This window comes from Mercenaria mercenaria, chromosome 1 (genome assembly GCF_021730395.1).
Source record: "Mercenaria mercenaria strain notata chromosome 1, MADL_Memer_1, whole genome shotgun sequence".
Lineage (NCBI taxonomy): Eukaryota > Metazoa > Mollusca > Bivalvia > Venerida > Veneridae > Mercenaria > Mercenaria mercenaria.
The window spans coordinates 107,524,260-107,537,390 of record NC_069361.1 but is presented as its reverse complement, the minus strand read 5'-3'; the positions used below and the strand labels follow the sequence as shown (position 1 = coordinate 107,537,390).

Genomic DNA, 13,131 nt, shown 5'->3' with positions numbered 1-13,131 from the left:
AAATTTGGTCAGAATGCTAGCCTTGATGAAATAAAGGTCAGGTTTGAATATGGGTCATCTGGAGTCAAAAACTAGGTCGCTAGGATTTATCAAAGAAAAACATTTTGTATGCGATAGAGGCTGTATTTTTCAATCGAGGTTGATGAAATTTAGTCAGAATGATTGCCTTGATCAAATCTAGGTCAAATTGGAATGTAGGTCATCTTTAAGAAAAGGAAAGATAGCATTTGTGACCCAAACTAACTCTTTGAGAAGGACTGCTACAGAAAAGCAACAGGAATTAGAGCAGTTGGACCTTAAACTTGACCATAAACTTGACTCACTAAAACAAAAAGAGTAAACAGCTGTTAGAACTTGAACTTTACTCTTGAAAAAGAAAAAAAAACAACTGAAGTCTTATTTTGCAAATAGTTTGAAATAAAAGTCTTTGTATGCCAATAAAATGAGTGTATCATTGCATTTATTTCGAGTTTCGTATGTTTGGATTGCATCATGGAAAACCAGGCAATGTCATGGAAAAGTCATGGAATTCTTGTATCCAAGATCTGTACGAACCCTGATCTTAGCTCAAAAACTAGGTCACTAGGTCAAATTGAAGAAAATGCTTGTTTACACTTAAGAGACCACATTTTTGATCCAATCTTAATGAAAATTAGTCAGAATATTTGTTTCCATGAAATCACTATGTCAAACATGTTTACACTGTTATGGTGTGTTTATCAGGTGAGCGGCCTAGGGCCATCTTGGCCCTCTTGTATTTAGTGCAGTTTTTTAGCTCCACTATCCGGAGAATAGCCTTAGGGGTGCTATTCTACTCACCCCAGCGTCCGTGTCAGCCTGAGCTTTCTTGGTTAAAGTTTTTCTGCAACCTTTGTTTTTCTTTGTTACTATTGCTTATATCTTACTGTAACTTCACATAAACATTGTCCAGCATACAAACAAAACATGTGGAGGGGCTGGGCCCATTATACATAAGGTCAAGGTCACAAAGGTGTTATACTTAGGTTATTTTTAAAGGTTTATGTTTTTCGGCAACCTTTGTTTTTCTGTCATATCTTTGTTACTATTGCTTATACTCTTACTGTAACTTCACATAAACATTGTCCAGCATACAAGCAAAGTATGTGCAGGGGCTGGGCCCATTATACCCAAGGTCAAGGTCACCAAGTTGTTATACTTTGAATTATTTTCATGTTTCGAAAGCTTCATTTATAGACATCTCTTTGGTACTTTAAAAGATAATTACTTGATATTAAAAATATTTCTTTATAATCATCATCTGCATATGTGGTTACAATCCCCATAACTCTAATTGTATTTTTGAGAGAATTATGCCCCTTTCATACTTTAATAAAGTTTTTGGCAATCTTTGCTTTCTGGATATTACTTTAGTACAATATAAGATAATGACTTGAAACTTAAAATGTTCTTTATCATCATCATCTGCATGTGTGGTAACAATCCCCATAACTCTTGATTTGTATTTTTGACCAAAGTATGCCCCTTTCATACTTAATTTTTTGACAAACTTCGTTTTCTTGACATAACTTTGGTACAATATATATTGAGACATAAATTCATTTTACTGTCAAATCACTGAATATTGGAGTGCACTGTCTTATGAACAGCTCTTGTTTCATTAACTTGTGAAACACTGACCTCAGTTGAATAAAAATTATGCATTTTAGAAACAATATTTAGTCTGTATTTCTTATAAATTGTCTAGAGGAATGCTACTTCTTCAGCATCAAATTTATACATTATAATGAAAATCAAGATTTGGGTTTCTTGAATGCTAGGGCCGGTTGTAACTGTAACAAAGTAGATATTCTAATTTCTCAGTTTTCACATTGAAACTAATATATGATTACCATCCGCAACGTTAGTCTGACCCGGGCTTTCAAAGGCACTTACATATACTTATAGCAGGAATGTAACTTTTCAGCATCTGTTTTTACTCACAGTTTGATATAAATATCCCATAGAGAGGTTACAGGAGTAAAGATTGGTATTATTTGCCTATCTGCAGTTGTAAATGCATGCGCAGAATATTGAATTATGATATGTCCATTATCATAACCATTGTGGCATTTTGAGCCTTTTTAAACACAAATATGTTTTTTTTATATGCAGCTTAAACAATAAACAGTTCAGATATGAATACATTTTTACCTAACTAAAAACTGTGGGGAAGCCCCTTTAAAATACACACATTGCAATGACACAGTTTTGTACAATGTTCAGTGAACTGAAAATAAGGATGTAAAGTCAAAAATGGTTTATCAAAAGATATCTATGAAGCTCAGTGAAGCTTTACACACTACTTTACACACAGGTATTTCCTCTTATTTGTCAGTGAAAATCAAGTATGTAATAGAAAACCATTTTAAAATGTAAGATGATTTGTCAGTTAACAAAATTCCTGCCCTTAAATTTCCTTTTTCCTGATAAAAACCAGCAATATTCTAATACCTTACATCATAATAATAGATCTAAAAATGTTACATTGCAACATCACTAACCAGTGTATTAAAGCTATTGAAACTGTCCAATTTTCTCAAGTTTAAATACTTGAAACTTTAATACGAAGTGTAGAGTTTGCTTCCTTGCAATTATAAAGATAAAAAAACCATTTAGGATGTTAGACATCAGTTTTGTATCTCTTTATATTACCCACTTATCTCCCCAACTACCCTACAGAAGCACACTTCTAAAATAACACCTTAACCATATGCCCATTTTATAAACAGTGCCCTAAAAAACATAATTTTGTTATTATTACAATTTCTTTTTTGTCCAGAACTTTTTGTTTCCTGATTCACTGTGTGGAAGATTTTTCTCCGGTGGTAACCACAATCAGAAAATGTTTGCAATGTATCATATGTGAATTAATCCTGATATGCTATAATTAATAACAAGCAATATCATATAGTTACAGACCAGCTGTGTCCAGCATGTGCTGTAAAAGCACATATTTTCGCTGGGTTAAAATTTCAGGATGTTTGCAAGGTTGAATATTCGCAAAATTGTAAAAATGGTATCTTACTTGAGTTAGCATTAGCATTATACTGATGGTGAATATTTATGCAAGGATTAATTTTTGTGAGATGTAGGGCCTTGCGAATATAGCGAAAATTAAACCCGCGTGAAAATGTCTGCTTTTACAGTGTTCTTAGAACATACATCAGCTCTTGTTTTCTTTCTGGCTAAGACAGAAACGGTCAAACCATATATGAAATAAAATACAGATACATGTTCATGTGAAAGGTACACAAGTTCATCAGATAATATGACTGAATGATCTGAAAAAATCTTGACCAGAAGGAGCAGCTCTTCAGTTTTCTTCTAGTGATTTCAGTTTTAAATTAAGTAGAAACAATAATGATTGTTGTACCCGCCGACAACAAAGTTGTAAGTGGGGGGTATACTGGTTTCAGGTTGTCTGTCTGCCTGTCCGTCTGTCTGTCTGTCCGTCTGTCCGTAGACGCAATCTTGTGCGAACCATCTCTCCTTATCCCCTTGACAGAATTTAATGAAACTTCACACAAGTGATCAGTACCAACAGTAGTTGTGCATGGGGCATGTTAGGTTCTTTTAGAAAAAGAATTTGCAGAGTTATGGGACTTTGTTTTTTTGTTACTATACTATATACATAGACACAATCTTGTGCGCACCATCTCTCCTCATCCCCTTGATACAATTTAATGAAACTTCACACAAGTGATCAGTACCAACACTAGTTGTGCATGGGGCATGTTAGGTTCTTTCAGAAAAAAAATTTGCAGGGTTATGGGACTTTGTTTTTTTGTTACTATACTATATACATAGACACAATCTTGTGCGCACCATCTCTCCTCATCCACTTGACACAATTTAATGAAACTTCACACAAGTGATCAGTAACAACAGTAGTTGTGCATGGGGCATGTTAGGTTCTTTCAGAAAAAAATTTTGCAGAGTTATGGGACTTTGTTTTTTTGTTACTATACTATATACATAGACACAATCTTGTGCGCACCATCTCTCCTCATCCCCTTGACACAGTTTAATGAAACTTCACACAAGTGATCAGTAACAACAGTAGTTGTGCATGGGGCATGTTAGGTTCTTTCAGCGACAAAAATTGCAGAGTTACTGTATGGGACTTTGTTTCTTGTTAACATACTATGTACATACAGTCTGCATATGCCATCTTGTGCGTGCCTAATCTACCAAACCCTTACACACAATTTAATGAAACTTCACACAAGTGATCAGTACTAACCCTAGTTGTGCATGGTGCATGTTACATTCTTTTAGATAAATATTCTGCATAGTTATGGGACTTTGTTTTTTGTTACTATACTGTATACATACAGTCTATATACATACAGTCCACATAATTATGCAATCTTGTGTGCGTCAAATTGCAATGTACTGTGTCAGTGCATGCGGGGGGTACATTCATCACCTTTAGTGATAGCTCTAGTTTAAAAAAATATATAATATTTTCGTAGTCTTGCATTGTCTTTACTGTATCAGAATTGAACATTTTAGCTCACCCTGAACATTGTGATCACTCACTATCTGTCCGTCTTTCACACTTTTCTTCAAACGACATCTCCTCTGAAACTGTGTTATGGAAGTTGAAGTTTGGCTTGGATGTTCCTTTAGTGGTTTTCTTCCAGAATTGTTCAAACGTTCCTCTTAGTTGCACATAGGAGCCACCAGAAATCTTAAAACTATATCTGCTCCTAAATGGCTAATCCGATTTTGAAATAATTTCTCTCAAACAGACCTTAAGTGACCCTTTTCCAAATTATTTTGATTTTTCTGAAAACTTGGCCACCAGGGGTATGTGGTCACTTTTCTTTGTAATATATATAGTGGAAACTTAAAAAAAATCATTTTATACGAAACTACCGGCCTGATTTTAAATAATATCACACAAATGGTCCTAAACCAAGATTGTTCAAATTATTCCCATTTGTCAAAGAACATGGCCGACACAGGCCTTGGTCACTTTTCCCAATATATATATATTGTATATTCTTGTATGAAATTGTTGGCCCAGTCTTAGAATAATTTTACGCAAATGGTCCTTGTTTGATGCTCTACCAAGACTGTATTTGTCAAAAAACATGGCAGCAAGGAGGTGTGGTCACTTTTCCCTATATGTGTATAACGTAACTCAAGTGAGTGATCTAGAGCCCTCTTGTTGTTTTTGTCAGAAAAATAAGAAGTTAGAGAAAGAACTGGAGAATAGTAGTCATGTAGAACAGATCACATCTATACAGGACAATATAGAAACACCAGTCCCAGTGCGGAAAGGAACAGATTCAGATAAACGTCTTGATGTTACCATGGTAAGTGTGTGGTGATTATGTTTCCATGGTAAATATATGTTGAATATGTTAGCATGATACATTTTTGATCATTGTGTCATGTTCATTATGTCACCAAGGTAATTTTTTGTTGTTTATGTTACCATGGTAAGCGCATGTTCATTATGCTGCAGTAGTAAGTCTGTGTGCACATGCTGCTGCAGTGGTATATATGCATTCATTATGTTACCATGATAAGCATATGTTCATTAAGACACCATGGTGTTTGTTCATTATGTTACTTTGGTTAGTATATGTCATGGTAAGTCCTTGTTCGTTATGTTACCATGGCAAGTGTGTTTTCATTATGTTACCATGGTAATTGCATACACATTGATTACATGTATATTGCTGTTGTAGTTGTGTGTTCATTATGTAAGTCAAGTACATGCATGTTGTGATGTTACCATGTACTTATTTCATTAGTCAAAAGTATACAGTGTAAAGTAAGCACAGGGTTTTCACAGTGGTGTTTGCTAATCTTTTATATGAACCGTGCCATGAGAAAACCAACATAGTGCATCTGTGCAGTCTGGTCAGGATCCATGCTGTTCGCTTTCAAAGCCTGTTGTAATTAGAGAAACTGTTAGCGAACAGCATGGATCCTGACTGGACAGTGCGGATACGCAGGCTGGTCTGGATCCATGCTGGTCGCAAACACACTATGTTGGTTTTCTCATGGTGCGGTTCATATGTCTATGAAATTAAAAAATGTTGCATTTATCAACTGTATCTGAAACCAAGGACTTGCTGAATTTAAATTTAGGAAGTAATAGTAAGAATAAACCAGTTTAGCAGTAAGTGCACCCTCAGTCAAAAAACTGCTTAGACCCCTGAAAAACTGCTGGGAGATCTTGAAAAACTTTATTGTACAGAGGGAATCTGTCTTTCTCTTTTTATATGTTGTACTATATTTTATATTTATACTCCTAAAAGATTTACCAGGTTAATTATTCAAGTTAACTATGAAAATTTGAACCATTCTTGTTTTATTTCAGTTGGGAAAGGTTGAGATGTCTACAAAGCCGACCGGTGTTGTTGATACAAGAGAGATGTTGATTAAGAACCATTTCTCCACCAGAATCAACGAGCTTACACAGCAACTACAGTTATCTGATAGCAAATGTGTCAGCTTCCATGCTGAAGTGAGTTCTGTTTATCTAGTCTAATTCCTGTTCTGGCAGTTTTCATGCTGGAATGAATTCTTTCTTTAATCCCTTAAAGGGTGGTTTAAGTCGGCCAATAGCTATTCGTAGCTAATGTTGTAATGTTGACACCTGACTATAAATAAAAATTTGTATCTTGTATTGTGTAGTATTCACACTGTCAGTCTATATAGGAGTGTACCAGTATTTGTTATTCCATTTCTTCATCCAAAATGCTATATTTGTCACTTTTAAATAATTTGAAGGATTTCAGCGAAACTTTACATTAATGGTAAACAGGTTTATCTCTAAGGTCAAGGTCACAGACAAGGCTAACCATCCCAGAGTCAAGGACACTGTTTTTAGAGGATCCATCACTTACTGTTTTATAGGACTTTGTAAAATTTATTGTCTGAAGTGTTTTCTTCCAGACTAAGAGTGGAGATATTAAAATTGTTACTGCTTGGAGCTATGCCGTGTGAATTTGAGTTCAAATTATTGTGGTATAACTAAACAAACCTTTTAAATGAATTAATGATTTTTATGCCCCTGGCAACTACTGATGCGGAAGGCATATAGTGATTGTCCTGTCTGTTCATTCGTTCGTCCGTCCGTACGAGGTTAACCAAATGGGACCGTTTCGTCTAGCATCAATACCACTTACTAGAATGACTTGATACTAATGCAGATGTAACCTGTGATCATTTTGACTTTGACCTTGACCGTGAACTTGACCTCGTGTTGGACTTAGGTTGCTTTGTAGCGACAAGGATGCCACCGGGGGCATCAAGCATTTATTGAACGCAGCTTCTTGTTTATAACAAAGTTCATAAATGCATAAGTGTTTTGCCATAACTATTTGCATGCTTTCTTTTGATTGTTCATATTCTAAGAGTAGAAAAAGTGAATAGGGTATTATATGCAACAGTTGACTGCTAACAAACATATCGTGAACACTGATGTTTAATATGACAATAATAGTTGTTACAAAAGAAATGAATTGTGTTTGTTTTTTCTGATAGTAGTAATGATGGAAATTTCGTTTCATTTCAGCAATTCTTTGTTCAGTCTACAATTTTATTTTGTGGCATATTAATTGAAGTAATGTGTATAGGGAGTTTTTATATTTTTTATTACAAAGCAACTGAATCCTCTTTCGATAGAAATGCAGGCATCTTTCCCAGTAGATTATATACTTTTCTTTTGCTCTGATAATACTCGGCTTAAAGTTTAGGTTTATATGTCGTGAAATTTGTTGCAGGTTCGAGCCTTACACAAGCAGTTACAGATGGGAGAGAGGGCCAAGAAACAAGCGGAAGATGAACTTAAAGCCATGTCACAAACCTATGCTCAACTCAAGGTGTCTCTTTCTCTTTGTAAAGCACCCACTAAATAAAAAAAAGAACTGTTCACCTGAACATTTGTTTGCTTTTTTACCTTAAACAAGGTGACCTTGCACTTGATTTGAGTATCTGAACGAAGTGGTGATGATGGGGTGTAATAGACTTCAGTATATGTCTCCATTTTGTCATGAATGTACACCATAATTCAGCTTAGTTTTGTTTGTTTCTTTAACAAAACTTTTGTATGCTTGAGTTAAAAGTCTGTCTGTAGAAGAGATGATGTTTTATTTTCCTGATGGAAGATTGTAGAATCTATTTGCTACTTCTCTGAAATTATCTGAATTGATTTAAGTGTTTCTTAATGCGGTTGCTGAACTAGCATCAGGTGCAAGACTTGACCCCTTTGCCTTTTAACACAGCTTTGTTCTAAAATATTATTTAATACGTCAGTTTCATAATTATTTATATTTTTATAACCTCCAGAAGAGCATAGATATATTTGATATATTCAGGATGAGCTATCAACTACCAGCAAGAACTATGAGAGTCAGTTGAGTATGATGAGTGACCACCTGGCTGGCATGAATGAAAAACTTACCCAGCAGAAAGATGAAATAGATGAACTCAAGTCACAGATTTCGAACGCAAAATCTTCATCGTCATCATCACACTCGAAGGTAAACTTTACCAGTCTTACATATACTGATGTTATCCATTCAGGATGATGATTGTGCAAAAAATTTACTTTGGTAGGGAATGAAATAAAATTTTCAATAAGTAATGCAAAAGAACGAAGTAGAATTTGGAAATATTTAACTGATAAAGTTTTAAAACACTGCCTTTATAAGAAGAGATAATGATCCGCGCCATGAGAAAACCAACATAGTGCGTTTGCGACCAGCATGGATCCAGACCAGCCTACGTGTCAGCACAGTCTAGTCAGGATCCATGCTGGTCGCTTCCAAAGTCTATTGCAATTAGAGAAACAGTTAGCAAAAAATAATTTCAAACACTAAACAGGTTAGTGTTTATTCTTGCATAAAACCTTTGTTTTTTGCCGATTTCGGTCATGCACAAACAGGGAAAAAACGTGTACAAACAAGGAGATTCTCTTGAGCTTGGTTGTTGGTGAACGTTTTGAATATGCTGTTGCGGGTCCAACATAAGCAAATTATGGATCCCGAATCAATTTTGGCGGAAGCCAAAAGGTCCGAGATTTATGAAATCTTTTCATCTGCATTTTTATTAAAAATATCATTTTTCAACCTAACTTTACTTTAACTTGTAATAAGTGCTACCTCGCTTGATACGCGCCTGCATTGACGTTCCGTATTATGTTATTGTATTATTACGCGTATTTGACTCAAAGTTTACACGCCGCGATTTAATCTATGAAAATGATTTCGTTTTCCAAATTAATTTGAGTCGAGAAAGTTGACATGCTAACTTTAAATCTTACACTTAAACTTTTAAAAAATGTTTGTGTTTACTTTACACATCTATGCAGTCTACTGATGTAGTGATGGTGTGTAATGTAAAGCATAAACATGACGAAGCGTTAAGTTTGAAGGATTTTTCCATAGTTAATGAACATTTGATGAACAGAAGGTATTTATTATATATTTTTCAGTTTGTTTGTAGATCTCACCAACCATGTTTGAGTTTATAAATCCAATCTAAGTTGATTATATCGATGTTGGAAAAATTCAAATTTTTGTGTTTATCAAACTTTGATCGCGATGGGGTGGGGTGCAAAGCAAAATTTTATACGTTATAGGCCTAGAGATTTCATTTTTAACGATATGAAGAATATAGGTATCGATACCAATTTCTATTAAACGATAATGTTTACATTTAAAAAGCGTAAGGGACAGACTATTAATTTAAACCAAGCAGAATTGTGTTCTGTCGGCACCTCGCCTGCAAATTGTGTAATGACAGGATGCCGTGTACCAGTATGCCCTATTCTCATAATTCCGAGCCTCTAAAGCTAAAGTTCCTACCGATATATTGGAAAAAGGGGGAGTCATACTTATTTTACATTATATTTAATATTAAAGAAATTACCACATCAAGAATGTCCGTTCGACATGTATAAAATATGCACTGTTTCTGTAGGCCCCGGAAATGCATAAATAAAACATGTGTCCATAACAACTTCGATCTGCTAATGTCAGCTGAATAGTCCTGTTTTTTTCCGATATTTCCAGCACTTTAGTTGTGTTTTATGCAAGAATAGCGATAACATACGTTTGTTTCGTGAAACACCATCTGCAGAATCCCTCGGGCTATGTTGGTGCACGAGCCCCAACCAATCCCTTGGGATTCTGCAGATGTTGTTACACAAAAAAACGTGCGTTAACCCTACATTAGTAAGCATTTATCAAATTAAATTGGTCGCACGGCTGTGCCGCACCAGATCAATTTAATTTGATAAATGCCTACTAATAAACACTAACCTATGTAAAGTTTTTGTGTTACATTTGATGATTAAGTACTGGTTGGCGACCCAGATTCGGACAATTTTACAACCTTTTCAGCTGTCATATTTTCATTTTTAATGCAAAATCCATGAAATGTTACCTGGATCAAGTTCAGTTCTTCGGTGACGCAAAACGCCAATTTGTTTGTATATAAAAATAAACTGAACACGTCACTGAGGCCCGAAAGAGGGTACGTAAATCTAACTCTTTTAGCGTGTTGCAGGACCCAGAAATTGGACAGTAGGAAAACGCTAATTATCATCATTTTCGTCTCGCAGAATCACGTTTAGGTCGGTGTTAATGATAAAAAGACATGTTTACCTTGTTTGCATTCAAGTATTACTGGTACTGATGATAAACCCGAACAGAAAATGAGGTTTTTTACCTGTAACTTTTTTATTTCTGCAAATTGAAATCAATGGTCGGTATCAGAATAAAGCTTAACCTTTGCTGAAAACTTTACATAATTCAAATTTATATTTAGTAAGCAAACTCACACGAAGTAAGGGCATGAAAGGGGTATGTAAAAAGGGGACTGTATGAACGTTGACTGATGATAAATTCGAACACGTTGTCATTTACAAAATTTTCTTGGTATTATTATATTGAAACTTTCCCAAAAAAGCTGCAACAGTCATTCCTGATCAAGTAATGAAAAGTTAACAAATGTCAGGCCTTCATGTTTCGACAGTGAGCATGCGCAAAAAAACACCCTCTTCCCCAGTAATTTTGGATAAATATTTTTTATACAAATTTATGTAAGTCATTTATTTATACAGAATATTTACCAATTTTGTTTTTGTTTACACCAGTTGGTGTTGGAAGTGGAAACTATTAGATGGTGTGTTCAATTTTATAAATAACTGATTGCAATAGAATATTTCCAAGGTGGTCGACTTTATCATCTGTCCCGGTTTATCATCAGTACCAGTAATGTTTGATATAAGGCTGTCAAAAGTTTAAAATATCCGGCTGGCCTATATACGACACAAAATTTAAGGTAAAACAATTTGGTTTAAACGCATTGAACTCGTGTTATTATCGGGAAAACCTCGACACTTGTTTTAAAACACGCAATTTTCTCGTCTGCATTTAGCAGATTGAAGATGAGTATCCCTTGAATGATGTTGGGGCCTCAAAACAAGTATGCGCATGCGTACTGAAAGCACATGCAGCTTCCCCCAGCGAGAGCTGTCACAACATTTCGTGAACAAATGTAAATATTCAAATTTTGTAAGTTTTACTTACCGATTTGCAATTATTGCAGATGATGTTGCACATAATGCAAGCGTCTTTGTACTTGTCAACAAATGATCAAATATAACACAAAACTAAGCGTTTACGCGACTGTCCGATTTCCTGGGTCGTCCGAAATTCTGGGTCGCCAACCAGTACAGTATAATTGTTCTTCTTTTCAGTTTTCCTTAAAGAAATCCAGGAAATGAAAGCTGTATGGTAGAGGTCAGACAATTGTATGCCACTAAAACAACAAAGGACTCCTTTCTGTCAAACTATAAACAGATAATAATTATATGTTGTTTTATCTTTTCTCAGGGCCCTGTGCTTAATAGACTGTTTTTCTTATCATCACTCACATTTTGAATTACCCTTGATTGTGCCCCAGTAGTTAAATTTTCTGTTAATGTGAATAATTATCAAGCACATTGTGGTAATTGGCTTAAAGGGATAATCAGGTGCTTTTTTTCATGAAATACATTAAAATTGTAAGGTTCGACTCACTCCTTCTGTTAAAGAAGTTTGAAGCAATAGAAAGTGGCTATGAAAATGACGCCTCACAATATTGGAATTCATAAAAATAATGTGACAAATTGTCAAGAGTTGGTCTGTCAGTATTCATATATCTGATTATATGGTACAGACAAGTAAAATTCGTATAGAAATATGGTAGATATTAGTTCAAAGCAATTTCTGGCTAATGCGTTAACACTTGTTATTGCTTGATTTAGAGATTTTAGGTAAAAATGAATGAATATAAAAAGAATTTCATTTGTTTAATTGCTTTCACACAGATTTAAAATGCTGGTGTAGTTCATGGTAAATTAATTAGTAAGTAGTATTTTCTGAGCGTAATTTCAAGTGTCCCAGCTGTTGTTAACCCGGTTGTTCCTTCTTGTTGTAGAGTTAGTGTATAAATAGAATGTTTAATTGGACATTTTCTTTGTAAATGTATATCCTTAATTACGGTAATAAAATCTGTTAACTTTGGATGCTGGGTAGTAAGGTTAACAGGATTGTGCAATAGATTTAAATACATGTATGTGTTTATTTTTAAAAAATGTATATACAGACATATAATTGTAAACTAAAGATTTATTCACATGTGTTTTGCATTATGATGACGATGTTGTGATTAAAATTAAACTCTATTCATTCTGAAGTTTCTGTATAAATGTATACGCCCCATCACAGCCCTCACCAACTGCACCCTTCCCACCATCGGAGGAATAGATGTTATATTTATTGTTTAGCTCATGTTGAACAGTGTGTTAGAAACAATGTTTGATCAGAACCCAAAGATTTACATTTGTCTGTTTATATGCCACCACATTTATGTGGGGGCATATAGCATTGCTTCTGTCCGTATGTATGTCCGTAATCCTGAAATCTAGTGTATCCAACTCCTTCCAACTATAAGACTGATATGCTTCAAACGTTCAAAGATGAACAAGCTTGATGTGCAGATGGCCTTAAAGGTGGGATTGTTTTCTATGATTATTTTTACTGCAGTTGTGGCCCTTTGATGATTTTGCTATATAGAATATAGAGTAAAATCTTG

General features: G+C 34.8%; 1 protein-coding gene across 2 annotated transcripts in view; it reads left to right on the top strand.

Annotated features, from left to right (window-relative positions):
- Window positions 1-12,721, top strand: part of LOC123563772 (protein phosphatase 1 regulatory subunit 21-like) — a 38,377-nt gene extending 25,656 nt beyond the window's left edge. For both annotated transcript variants that reach the window (XM_053519989.1, XM_053519980.1), the window contains 5 exons: window positions 5,211-5,345; window positions 6,362-6,508; window positions 7,770-7,868; window positions 8,364-8,528; window positions 11,753-12,721. In XM_053519989.1, the coding sequence (XP_053375964.1) occupies window positions 5,211-5,345; window positions 6,362-6,508; window positions 7,770-7,868; window positions 8,364-8,528; window positions 11,753-11,779 (573 nt within the window). In that variant the 3' untranslated portion in view covers window positions 11,780-12,721. The remainder of the gene's footprint in view (window positions 1-5,210; window positions 5,346-6,361; window positions 6,509-7,769; window positions 7,869-8,363; window positions 8,529-11,752) is intronic.
- Window positions 12,722-13,131: the final 410 nt, after the last annotated feature.